The sequence below is a fragment of the Chrysoperla carnea genome, chromosome 2 (genome assembly GCF_905475395.1).
Source record: "Chrysoperla carnea chromosome 2, inChrCarn1.1, whole genome shotgun sequence".
NCBI classification, from domain to species: domain Eukaryota; kingdom Metazoa; phylum Arthropoda; class Insecta; order Neuroptera; family Chrysopidae; genus Chrysoperla; species Chrysoperla carnea.
The window spans coordinates 97,505,278-97,519,705 of NC_058338.1; the positions used below are offsets into that span (position 1 = coordinate 97,505,278).

The window sequence follows — 14,428 nt, forward strand, 5'->3', positions numbered from 1 at the left end:
CAGTTGTGCATGTGTGTTTTGTGACAGTTTTTAAATAACGATTTCCCATAAATAAGAAGTAATAGCGATCTTGAATTTCGATTTCGCGATCGTGGCGTAATAATATGAAGATAAATAGCAATCTTTTCAACAAGATAATCTGTTGAAAAGATTGCTTGAAATTTAGAGGTTGAGAGGGAGAATAAAACTTTGCTGATCATATTTACGCCCGTCAAATTCTACATTAAAATCGCAAAACGTGATGTAAAGCTGCTTTTTTGAGTATGTTATTTGGATACTTTAGGAAAGTATGAAACTAGGTTTTGCAAGGAAAAAAAGTTGTTACTTATTACGCAGATACAACTTGTAATTTCACTCTGCCTTGAGTGGTCCAAATAATATACCAAAAAAGCAGCTTTACATTGTCTTCCAGCCGCCATTCATACTAGTTTTGGAAAGTTTGAGGTATTTTCTAAAAAACTTTTTTACCTTTATTTTTCTCCAAAATTTTGCTCATTAGTTGAATATTTTTGGAGATAATTGATACGAAAATTTTACCCTTATTTGCCCCTTGACGGGAAAACAATGCTGTTTACGAAAAATTATTTCAAACAAAAGTTGTTTATTTTTTTATAAGGAACGGTTTAACATAAGCAAAACTCAAAATTTTAACATTTCTTAAAACCATTTTTTCAAACATCATATCTCAAAAACTATTATGCATACGGAGCTGTGGGTTGGCTTCAATTAGAGCTATTATGTATTGGCTTGCATTGATTCAAATTTAATATATGTAGATACTTTCAAAATGATAATAATAACAACTAATGTTAAAAGATTAATGTTTTTGAATTAAACTGAAAAAGTCAAAATATTTTGCAGTATTTTAGGTATTTCGCACAACTTTTTTTTGCTTGCAAAACGTAGTTTCATATTCCCTTAAGGGGTCCAAATAACATACCATAAAAGAAACGTTACGCGTTTTGCGATTTAATTGTTTCTTCTGTAAGTTTTACTAGCGTAATTAAGGAAATGGTAATTTTAATAATTAATAAAGTTGTAAAAAATCGCTTAAACAATAATGGATCCTATTATCATTTTCTCAGGTAATATGAATCAGTCACGTTTTTAATTATAACTAGCTGAACATATTGTTTTCAACTATTAACCTTTTGTATCATGTAAACAATCAATTATACCACCAAAAATATATTTAGTATAACGAGGTACAATTTCTTGGTGAAATTACAGTTGTCCAATTTCAAGGTTATAGTAATTATTGTGGGGAAATTTGCAATATCTAGAAACGCGCGTCAAATTCATTAATATAATAATACACGTATTCATTGTCACAAAAAATGCACCGATTACATATAATCCGTGCATTTTTTATGACACTGAGTATACATACAATAACAAAGAATTACCGTGTTGTTATCACAGATTATAGTAAAACAGATCTGCAAGTCCCTGAAAATTTTTTCTTTTTTAGTTCTCTGAGTTGTTGCGGCTATCACAGGACACTGACTGGGCCTGGGCGGCAAGCATGCTGAACGCTTAGGCCTGGCAGTGTATCACGACTACTGCAGGAGCTGTCATAGTGGTGACGAGGATCTTCTCTGTCACTGCCTAGCTGTTGTCATGAGGAGATGGACTTACTTGAGCTAAAGTCAGTCGACGTCAAAGCCCTGTTCTTAAAACAGCTCCAATGGTTCATGGAGTAGTGGGATGGGGATGGGCTAACCCTTTTACGGTATCACAACGGACCCTATGGTTTAAGTGTGTCCCGCCCTAGGACAGCCACTCTAACCTAACCTAATCTAGTTCTCTGAAGGTGCCTTACTCTAGCGGCGCTACACGATCATACGCTAGGGCCATCTATTACTTTGGATAATAATTTTCCTATTTCAATGGTTGTTGGGGAAACAATATTTTATATATTTTTAAATAAATGAACAATACGTGTTTCAAACTTAGTAGACTTACTTAGTAGTGTAATTTAGTTTAGGTCGTTTTAAATGTGTTTATATTATTTTCTGATTTTTTTATGGTATCTATTGAGATTATTTTAGTGTTTAGGTCTTGTAAATCGTGTTGATTACCTTTGGGTCGTGTTCATTTGTGATTTTTATTGACTTAACGAACTAAAATGATTAGGCATTGCATTTAACTTACATCAAACTAGTAAATTATTTATATATATTAATATTAAAATATGTGATATTTTGTTTCATATATTGCAAGAAATTATCAATTTATTAATACTTGTTATTTTATTTCAAAAACTTCACTTTATTTTATTAGAAGACAAAAAATTAAAAAAATGATAAACTGAATAGAAAGAATTCAAATAATACATAATTCCAGGGAGCTTTTTGGGCAACATTTCATGTTCAGTAGAGTGGCCTTTCTATTTATGTAATAAATATTATAATATGTGGTTGTTATTAACTACTGTGTTTTGGCCTAACTCAGAATATGTGGATCTCAATGAATGTAACATTAGGCCCATGCACACCGAGGGTTTTAAATTTGAACTAAAAATTTACCTGTTTCTTTTCCAACGAAATAAAAAATTTTGATGAAGGCTCTTGCGCTCAACTTTTTAAACGAAAATGGCTAACGAAATGGTTGCCAAAAAATGGTTAATAATACTCGTAATGGTAATTTTAAAATAAATTACTTCTGAGCGTTTTTACGTTGTGAAAAAAAAATGATAACGGGTTCGGCTAAAAACGTTTGCTGTTTTATGTTGGGGGCTTAATTATTTTGTAAATGTCAGTAAAATGCTGCAATAGAAATTACGTTTGAATGTTTTTTTTTTAGCTTTTATTCATAACTTTTTAAAATCACAATAAAAAACAAAATATTTGAATAATGTCTTTTTAAAGTTTTTGTCGTGAAGTAATTCGCACCTGGTGTCCATTTACCAATGTCAAAGATACATTAAATTGGAAACGCAATTCATCTAAATTTAAATCGGTATGAAATTCATATCGACTCAATAATGTGGCTAAAGTTGTTTTCATAACGATCCATGCGTATCGAATACCTAAAATAAAATTTTATTGACTTAACTAAGTAAAATCTGCATAATTTTCCTCGAATGCGTTTTATGCCACTTTTCTTACCAATACAATTTCTTGGACCACCACTAAAAGGAATGTAGGCGTAAGGATGACGATTTTTTATATTTTCTGGTGTAAAGCGTTCAGGATCAAATTTTAGTGGATTTTTCCAATGATTTGCATTTAGATGTATAGTAAATAATGGAATGGCTATAGAGATTCCTTTTGGAATTGTATAATTACCTACAGAAAATCACAATTTTTCATTTATTTGAGGTACTCATTTTATTTATTTTAAGGTAAACATTACCAATTTTGATATCCTGGTACGCTTGCCTTGCAATAAATGGAACTGTAGAATATCTTCGCATTGACTCCTTAATAACCATTTCCATGTATTTCAGTTTTGGTAAATCATCAAAATCGATTGAGTCTCCATTTTTTTCCCCAAGAACTTCCAATATTTCGTTGTACACTTTGGTTTGTATGTCCTTGTGTGCAGCCAAATTTAATAAAACATAGCTTAGAGCATTTGCTGATGTTTCGAAACCCTAATGAGAAAAATTTTTAAGTTGAAAGCCAAGTATGGTATTTGGCAGTCACTTTTCATTGGCTGGGAATTTCAAGCCTAAACTTTACAACAGCCATTCAAATTTCTACCCGTTTCGTTTAAATAATTCCACTGAAACATGATTTTCTTGAGTACTTACCGCTAAAATAATGAAGTTAACTTCGTCACGAAGTTGTGCGTCAGTGAATTGTTCGTCATTTTTAGTAAAATCTATTAAATATTCCAATAAAGGCTTTTTGTATTCATTTTTCTTGATTGCTTTAACATCAATTAAATTACTGGTTGTTTCGTATTTATTTCTCTTCTCCGAAATAATCTAAGAATAAAAAGTTATTATTGTTTGGTAGCTACGATTTTATTAGCTACACTTACTTTTTCTGTGAATTCACGTATTATTTTACTGCATTTGGATGCCATTTTATAATTTTCTGTAAATCGATAAAATAGAGGCAGAAGTTTAATTACACTGAAGAGTCTTGCTATCACGAGATAAGTTAATCTAAAAAAAAAAAAAAAAACTAGCAATGAAAGCACGTAGTCAACTGTAACGAAAAATGTATGAAGAAGGTGTTTTATTTTAAAATAAATAATTCACCTGTGGAAGGCATCAACGAAAGAATCACTATGGGAGTTAATATGTTTATGGGAGTTAATATTTACACCCATTGTTGATCCTAAAATTAAATTTAATCATTTAATTGTAGCCTTGGAGCTTTTAATGATTAAATGGTTTACCACAAACTGAATCCAAAGTAGTTCTTGATAAATACTTAAATATGTCAAACGATGTTTCTTTATTTAATTCTAAATCCAACTTTTCAGTTAAAATATTTATTTTCTCCACAAATATTTTAAAATATGATTTCAAAATGATTGGACTAAAACCTCTAATTATAATATTTCGATGATGTTTCCATTCTGGAACTAAGATTTTAAAAATTTATTAATGTTTGTATTAGGAATAAATTTTTATAAATCAAACTTTATGAATACCTTCAGATGTGAAAATCGATTTTCCCATTGTAGTGTTCCATATTAGTTTATGAAAATATGATTTTTCTAAAGAATTTGGATTTGTTAAGATTTCTTGAATAACTTCTGGATCTAATATTATAATAAATGGTATTAGGCCTGCCCAAAATCGTGATTTTTGGTATTGAAGACTAAGATCAATAAGTGTATGTGACACCTCTGAAAAGAAACACACAATTGATAAATGTTAAGTCAGGATTTCTAAATTAGAACTACTGAAAAAGCGGTCCACTTCTTGTTTAACAGTACACATTTTTATCGCCAGTTGGCGGGATTAATTTTAATTTTTTTATTGGCCTTAAAAAATGATGAGTACAAGTATTGCCATCTGGTAGTAGCTGAAATTGTAACTACTGACTTCGGGTCTTCTTCTGATTTTAATTAGTAATAATTATTATCGTCAGTTGGGGAGTTGCAACTCCAAATTATTAACATTTACTTGCTTGTTCCTTCTCGCCGTATTTAGCGTTTAAACTATAATTGGATAGCAATGTATATATTCGACTTACATATATTTATAATATTATTGATTAATATGAATGAATGAATGAATTTATTAATTGATGTACTCTAATGAGCGAATCAATACATAAAAAGAATATTACAAAAGTCTTACAAAAAAATATAATAAAACACATTATATGGTGTTTCAAAAATAACGCTAAAAAATGAATTGATTGATTTTATATATATATATTGATTATTAAAAATGTGTTAATACCTTCATGAGATCCTAACAACATTGTTCCATTTCCAATAATTGGATAAGCTGACGGTCCAGGAAATTTGGATGCATAATAGCAAATGCGAAGGTAATCCCAAAAACAATTATAGATAATTAAAGCCACTAATATTAATGACACAATTTGATTTTGAAATAAAAAAGTTAAAAATGTTAAAAACATTTTTAATTATGTACAGAAGCAGTTCGTGTTCAAATTAAAATATATTTAATTTGGAAATAATTAAACTTATTTATTTTATAAACACATCTAACTTGTTTAGACATAGAGAGGTTGCGTATCGACCTTGTGTTATGGTCTGTAGAATAACACACGTGTGTTCTTCTACAACCCTACATTTATAGTAAAGACTAATTTAAGGACACTGACCATCACATAAGAAAAACCATACACGGCTACGTAGGACCTATTTTGTTGTATATCCGCAAAGTCCGGAAATAATACTAGGCACGGTAAAATCCGTCATTGAGTATGAATAATTTTCGAATGTAAAATTTTTGCAGAATGCTGTTTAAAAATTACTTCTGAATGTAAAAGTTCAGGTTGCCGGTGGGTAACCCGGTAGGATAATGTTTCAACTAATTTTTTTAAACAAATAAATAATATTGACAGAATCGATTCGGACAATTTTTTATCACATCATTGAGGTAAAAATTTACAAAAAATGTTCTTAGATATTTGTGTCTAAACCCTCCAGTTTTCGAGTAAAAAATTAATAAAATTTGAAAAAACTCTATTTTTACTATTAACTTTTCTGTTAGTTTGACTTTATTTCGAGTAGATTGGTGAAAATCCCATCTTTCTAGCATGTATAGAACAGAAAATCGTTATTTTTGGGTGGTTTTTCGCACGCTCTCTTAACAATAGAAAATTAAGTACTTAAAATGCAATTAGGCCAAAAATTTTGCGGGGTGTTGAATGTGTTGAGTAAGCTTTACACTACAAATAAAAATTTTATACATGTTAAAAATCTGATTTTTTCATACACTTTATGAGGGATAAAAATCGTAAAAATACCGTTTTTTTTTAATTTTACAAATTTTTTACTGAAAAAGAAAAATGACTATGGAATTTTTTGTTAATTTTGACCTCAATTATATGGTTAAAACTTTTCCGAAGCGATTCGATCCATATTATTTATTTGTTAAAAAAAAATTAGTTTAAACAATATCCTGCCGGGCTACCCACTGCACTTTTACGTTCAGGAGCATTTTTTAAACGGGATCCTGCAAATATTTTCTATCTGAAAATGATTCATGCTCAATGATTTGTATATAGACCGGATTTTACCGGTTTATACTGTAATTTAAAAAAAAAAACTGGTTTTAAATTTTAATCATAAGCAATAGCCCCGTGAAAATAGCACCCCCCCCCCAATGTGAACTTTCATAAAATGGTTATTGCATTCGTTTGTCCATCATTTATCCACATTTGTCAACCTAAAATTTTCCTTTGTCCACCCTCTAATTGAAAGTTATGGCGCAATACAAAAATTTTACATAAACACCCCTAGATGCTTTTCAAAAAATACAGGTGTCATTCGTTTGAAAATTATTTTTCCACTCAAAAATTTTATTGGTTCACCCTTCAATTTTAAGTTACGAAGAAATTAAAATTTAGATCAGCACCCCCAAATGCGAACTATTACAAAATACAGATGCTATTCGTTTCACAACGATTAGTCCATGTATGTCCAACCGAAATTTTTGTTTGCTAACCCGTCAAAATAAAGTTTTGACGTAAATAAAATTTTACATAATGCCTATCAGGTAAAACAAAAAAAGATGCACGGGTTTCAGAGGTAAAATATAATAAAATATATATTAAATATAATGATATATGAAATTATTCTTTATATTTAACACTAACCCCAAAATAATCACACACAGGCTCCAGGGCAATTACGATGAACTTGAATTTGTTTAAAACTTTATGGTAAAAGTTAAAAATTGGTACCTATACCTTTTATCGCTTTACGATAATGGTGGCAGCAGATAAAGCGATAAAACACATTTTCTCGCAATATGTTATAGAAACTATAAAATACACTTTAATAAGTAGTAGACCAAGAGCCAGTGACCAATTTTAGGTTGTCATTTCAAAAGTCACGAAACTTTTCACAAGAAAACCTCAATACCTACAGATACTGAAAAGCCACTTTAATAAGTAGTATAGGTACTTATACATTATAAACTAAAGACGAGCTCTGAAGCCAGTCCATTAATCTATTATATTAATAATAAGTCTCATTGTCCCAAGGATAGCAGTAAAGTTGGGAGTTAATATTTTTTACACCCATTGTTGATCCTAAAATCAAATTAAATCCTTTAATTATAGCTTTGGAGTTTTTAATGATTAAATGGTTTACCACAAACTGAATCCAAAGTAGTTCTTGATAAATACTTAAATATGTCAAACGATGTTCTTTTATTTAATTCTAAATCCAAGTTTTCAGTTAAAATATTTATTTTCTCCACAAATATTTTAAAATATGATTTCAAAATGATTGAACTAAAACCTCTTAGGTAATATAATATTTCGATGGTGTTTCCATTCTTGAACTAGTATTTTAAAAGTTTAGTAATGTAATTTATTAGGAATAACAATAAATTTTTATAAATCAAACTTTATGAATACCTTCCGATGTGAAAATCGATTTCCCCATTGTAGTGTTCTATAATAGTTTATGAAAATATGATTTATCAAGAGTATTTGGATTTGTTAAGACTTTTTGAAAAACTTGTGAATGTAATATTATAACTATTGGCATTGTACCTGCCCTTTTTTGTATTTGGTATTGGGTCTCCCCGATTTTTCACATTGAAGACATATAACTAATAAGTTATGTGACGCTTCTGAAAAGAGTGGTCCAGGAAGTTTGGATGCGTAAAAACACATTCTAATATAATTCCATAAATAAATCATTACACCAACAACAATCACTGTTACAAACAACACTATCGCAATTATTTGATTATCAAGGCATGTTAATAATAATGTTAAAAGCATTTTGTATTCGCCTTGAACAGCTATTGTTGAACTTCAATTGTTAGAAGTTATTGTATTTATATTGGCTTCAATAAATAATTATGATAAATTTTTCAATTAATTTGCAGTTCAAACATTTAAAAAAAAAAACGGTTGCAAGGTGCGAAGTCCCTGTTTATTTTACCGCTTTTTACAATTTTGTATCTTGTTTTCACAATTTCTAATTCAATAAGTTGAATTAATTGCTATATTTCAATAATTTTAACTGGGCATTTACTATACCATTTAAATGTAAATAATTGAAAATTAGTCATAACAGCCACATTTACTGTAAAATTATCCAGTGCAAGCTCTGGCGTCGTTTCGATTTTTCCTACCATGACCACGCACTCAACGGATATATGTAAGCAAAATAAATATGTAACTTACACTGACCATTAAAATACATCTCTTTCAACTTTTTGAATTGTTATATCTCACAAACGGTGGCAAAAAAGTATTGAGACATTTTTATATTTGATTATCTGATCTACAATTTTCGTCTAACCTAATTTCATGATAAAACTTCCCGGTTTGCTGAAAATCACGAAATACCCGTTTTAGTAAACTTTGACCCCGCGTAAATTTTTTCCACGTCTTGGATCAATGAGGACTTTTTAGATTTCATTTATGATATTGTGTTGAACAATCCTACCAAATTTCAGACGGGTAAGAATTTCTGTACCTTCAAATATTTATTTTTATTTAATTTCACCGGGAAATACGTTTCATGGTCAGAACAATGTATTAAACCCATTTTTAGATTTATGTCTGCGTTACTCATGTGTGTTCGTTCGCTCAAGGGTATTTTTATGTTCACAATTTCTGGTGAATGAAATGTTACAGCGATCTCAGATTTGCAACAATCGTTACGTAATAAGATCAAGATGTTATAAAAAGATGGCCAAAAGTGATCCGTTAAAATTAGGGCATTGGTGTTGAATTGGAAATTAAAACTTAAAATTTTTCTTAAAATTTCGCAGCAATAAAATTTGTTTTTAACTAAATTCAACTCTATTTACCAATTCTGGCGAAAGAAATTTTTCCGTACAATTTCTTATCTAAAACAGACAAAAGAATCTTACACGTTTATACATAACTAGCTGTTACCCGCCCGCTTTGCGTGGCGTAAAATATACCCGCTTTGCTGGGCAACATCTTCACTTGCACCCCTCCCTCCACATTTCCTCGCGTTGGATAACATTTTTGTAATGTACACGTCATGCTCTTTTATTTGATACCCCACTTAGGTATATTTGTAAATATTCGATATTTCCTTCCCACTTTCTCGCTACACCTTTCTACCCTCCGAAGGTTAAAAAAATTTCTAAATGTAATTTAAAACATTCTGACCAAGTTTTGAACTATTAAAAGCCATAATTTAAAAATATGAATTTTTTATTCATGAACACCCCCGCAACCCCCCTTGTGGGTGGAATTTCGTAAAATCCGTTCTTAGCTGACCTCTACTTGGCAAAAGGAATATTCCTCCCAAATTTCAAGTCTCTAGGTCTTATAGTTCCAGAGATATCGTGATGAGTGACTATCTATATAGATCTATAGAAAGTTTCCTATATATATATAGAGATAACACGTTTATACATTTTGTCCATTATTAAATATTAAGAAAAAAAAAATTAAATAATTTTTATGATCAGGGCCAGGCATAGTATCTGATAGTCATATTCATCTAAAACGTAGCTGGCTTAAAGTTGAAGAATGTTCATTGACGATGATGTACAAAAAAGTAGATAACTATAAAGACTGTCCCAAAATTAACGCAATGTTTAAGCAATTGCAGCTCGCGATTTTCGTTTAAACTATGGTTGAATTAATTAATGATTTAACTTCATCAAATGTGAAAAGATAAATTATAAAAAATTCAGAGAGATTGCACCCTGACAGATAGTCAAAATCGTGGGGTTTTAACATTATTGGATTTTCCCCCATGTATTTATTTGAAGTCTGAGATTTCTGATAACAAATCTGCGACCACTAACGTCTTGAGGCAGAAAATTCAAATATGCATCACCGCTATTCAGCTTGATTTATGCAAATTGTCAATTCTATACACAACAATATACTGCAAACTTTATGAGTTAATTAAAATTTACAACTTTTGTTGTGATGTTTTCTATCAAAATTAATTTTGGGACACCTTTTTTATAATATATAAAAAAATTATTTTGTCCAAAGCTCGAATGAATGAGATAATCGTCATTCGAGATCATAAAAATTGAAGTTTTCAAGATATGCGACGGACAATTTGCTAGATTGAGGATGAGATTAAACGATATATTTATTCGTTCTCAAGGAATATTTATCAAGCTGGTACCGTAAATAGAAATTTTCCATTCCTCCTGAAACAGTAGGCCTGGACTATAAATTTTCGCAGAGAAGCAAGTGGTTATGCGCAACCTTAACAACAGTATCTGAAATTTCATGCCGTTCTGAAATGAATGTCAAATACGCGGCCTGACTCTAAGCCTATTATTTTTGTATAGTGTGTAAAATGTCTCTTATTGTTAGCGTGATACTAATTTTAATAATAAAAACTTGTTTAGTTAAAAACCTTGAACCCACTAAAAATAATAATTATAAAAAAATTAATTTTATCAAAACGCTGACCATATGAACTTCGAACAACCAATTAGTATTTCGCAAAAAATGGGAAAAAACATAGGAATCACGAAGCGTTCCGAAATATTTTACTCTTTCTGAATAAATCATACGATCCTTATAAATTCTTTTAAAGGAAACCTTCTGACTTTTATCTTAAAAAAATTTTCTAGTATTAGACGATTTTTATCAAATTCTTTTACAAATCCATTTTATTTTCGGAGATGGCTTCAAAATTACGGGACAGTTATATCATGCAGATAATTTATGAAAGTATGATGGTACAGTCTTATTAAATATAATTGTGCTTAATTGTTTATGATGCTACCAAGCATGTTAGGCAATGATTTTTGCAGTTTTACCGTAAGAAAACGGAGAAAATAGCACTGTTTTAGGTATTTTCGTTTAAACCTCGGATTCTGATGGAAAAAAAAACTCTACCACGTCTTATATATTCTGTATGTAGTCATCAGTACGACGTCTCATTTTCAAGTTAAAGGTCTAAACATTTAATTGAAGAAGTGTTATGCAATGCCCAAGTGAATTGTTTAAAAGTAAGTTTCACCGGTTAAAAATCATGAAATTTCACGAAAACATTACATGTAATTTGTTTAATCGTTTTTTATGTATAGTTAAAAATAAAATACCAATAATATAATAATAAACTTTATTGATATGCCAATTGGCTAATCAAAGTAATACATTGTTAACATTATATAACAAAAAAATGAGAATGAAACTAATAGATAGATAACACAGCACACAAAAAAACATCATGAAACATAGAAATAATAGAAATTTTAAACTAAATCGTCTATCAGGAATAAATGAATAAAATGAAATCTGGTACAACTAGACTGACTGAAATTGTAAGCGCTTGTCCAAGATGAAGCGTACTGCTTTAAGATCTACAATATTTTTAGCATGCAAAATCAATTTTGTATTATTCAACCCCCGACTATAAAGAACGTCCCTTTCTTTTCCTACTGTCCCATAGCACTCCTCTATAAGATGTTCGACTGTTTCAATTCCATTACATAGAACACAAATCATTTTCCCAAGCAAAACCTGTTCATTCTGAAAATAGAAATAGTTCTTCTTACATCTTTGTCTCTTTAATTTATATACATCCCCCGCCCTCATTGTGATCCAATCTGAAACTCGACTTCTATTTTTAACTAAACATTCGTTCGAATGTTTCAAATTCGAATTTAAAGTCGCCTTGTGACCAGGTTTCAACTAAACGATTAAAAGAAAACTTTTTTATATAACTAATAATATTATTTACCAGTTAATATTCTTTAGCTACATTTAGGTTTTTCTTGAAATCAGTTAGTTTTTTGGTGGTTACGCCCTAAAACATCTCTTCTTAAACCGTCAGTCGTGCCTGCATTTGGTGTAAGTCCCAGGTCCTCATCAGCTGCTGTCACGACTTATTTTTCTCATCTCTGATTGATACTCTCTTACCCTCCCCTCTCAAGTTATAGGTTTTTGCGAGTTCCTCGTTGTTTTGGTGTTAGATCATCATTAACGGATATATCTGTTCCCCTTAGCTCGATTCTGTTTGAAATTATTTCCACCTTCTTCTTATAACTAGCAAGAGCAATAAAAACAGGCCTAGGAAATCTATTCTTGCGCTTTCCAATACGATAAACGCTTGCAATATCGTCAGGATTTATGTTTACTTGTAGTTTATCAGTTATTAAAGATAAAGTTTTTTGTTCCAAATGGTTGGGGGTTTCCTCATTTCCTTCATCTAAGTATTCCAAAATATATTAGAATGTTCTTTTTTAATTGTCTCTCCGTAAATTCATCTTTCGACTCCATTGTTTCCACTTTTACTCGCAATTCTTGATTTTCTTGTTGCAAATCGAGGATACCTTGCTCTATGGCAGTAATTTTGTCATACGTCTGACTGCATGTTTTGTTTCAGCTTCCAAATCTTGCACTGTACAATTAATTTTAGCACACTCCACTATTTATTTAAAAAAATTTTTTTTTTATACAACAAAAATTAAAAACAATACGTAAGCTTTTGAGTTTGTTTTTACTCCGACTTTACTCTGGCAATGGTTATGTGTTTGACCGGTATGTATGTCTGTTCATCTGTTCCCACCTAGCTTCTAAACTACTTGTTAAAATTGGACAAGTGAGATCTCGTTAACAGCATCTTGATTTCCCGGTGGTTATAGGCTATATGACGTTACATTAAATTTAATATGGCACCCGCTAGAGGACATAAATTTATGATCGAAAAACAAATTTCGATTTAATGATAGCGTATTTTTTATCAAATGAAAGTGCGTAATTAGCACTTTTCCAAAATATATACATATATTGTTATACATAATTACGAAATTATAACCACAAAATAGTTTAAAATCTATGAATTTTCGTCTGTTCCCTCTTAGCTTCTGAACTACTTATCATAACTTGACCAATTCTCGTTAAGAGTGTCTTGATAGTATGCTGATTATAGAATATGTGGCGTCATATTAAATTGAATATGGTTCCCTCTAGAGGTCATAAAGTTAGAATTGAAAATCAAATTTCGATTTAATGACAACGTGTTAGGTATCGAATACATATATGTTTGAATAATAGTTTAAATAAAATTAAAAAAATTTAAATAAAATAAAGTTCGTAAAACTCATTATATAGTATTGTGCAAATTTAATAGTATGTATTTATATAGAAATACGAGTTTTGTGAGTTTGACATGTATGTATGTGTGGCTATATCTAAGAATGACTATCTTTCTTTACTTATATGAAGTAAAAACAAACGATTGCGTAGTCAACATAGTCTTTTTATGATATTTCAACAATTATATCAGTCAATTGCTTGTTTTCACTTGTTTATTATAGAAACAAACTTATAAACATCAAACCTTGAACATCCACTGAGCTGTTAGAAAAAATGACAGATAAGAGATCATAAAGAACATGAAGCGTATACGAATAATAGGATTCTTGTATTCTTTAAAAACATTTCCGGGAACCTACTGACTCTTTTTTCAATAAAATTATCTCGTATAAAACGATTTTAATCAAATTCTCTTTGAAATTCAATCAAGGTTACAATCAGTATTTTTTTAGATCCAGAGTGTTGAGTTTTGTTGAGGTATTGGATTTGTTTTTATTACTGTAAACGGATTCAATTGTTCACTTTTTATCACAATGGCAGCAGATATAACGATAAAACACATTTTTTCACAAAATGTTATAGAAATTATAAAGCACACTTTAATAAGTACTTGTATGTTCTAAACTACAGGCGAGCTCTGAACAACGTCCGTCATATTGTACCAAGGATAGAAGTAAAGTTGGAGTTGCGAGGACGAGTTAAGTGGGGAGAGGGCACAAGCGGGTTGAAGTACATTATGTGAT

At 30.2% G+C, this 14,428-nt stretch overlaps 2 protein-coding genes across 11 annotated transcripts in view; one reads left to right on the top strand and one right to left on the bottom strand.

Moving 5' to 3' along the window:
• The window catches only part of LOC123292073 (uncharacterized protein CG43867), an 872,927-nt gene that overhangs the window by 458,684 nt on the left and 399,815 nt on the right, over window positions 1-14,428 (top strand). The window lies entirely within an intron of this gene.
• LOC123292075 (cytochrome P450 4C1-like) overlaps window positions 2,865-14,428 on the bottom strand; it is a 41,207-nt gene continuing 29,643 nt past the window's right edge. The window contains exons 8-9 of the mRNA XM_044872599.1: window positions 3,111-3,290; window positions 2,865-3,031 (exon numbers count right to left, since the gene is read on the bottom strand). Coding sequence (XP_044728534.1) covers window positions 2,865-3,031; window positions 3,111-3,290 — 347 coding nt within the window. The remainder of the gene's footprint in view (window positions 3,032-3,110; window positions 3,291-14,428) is intronic.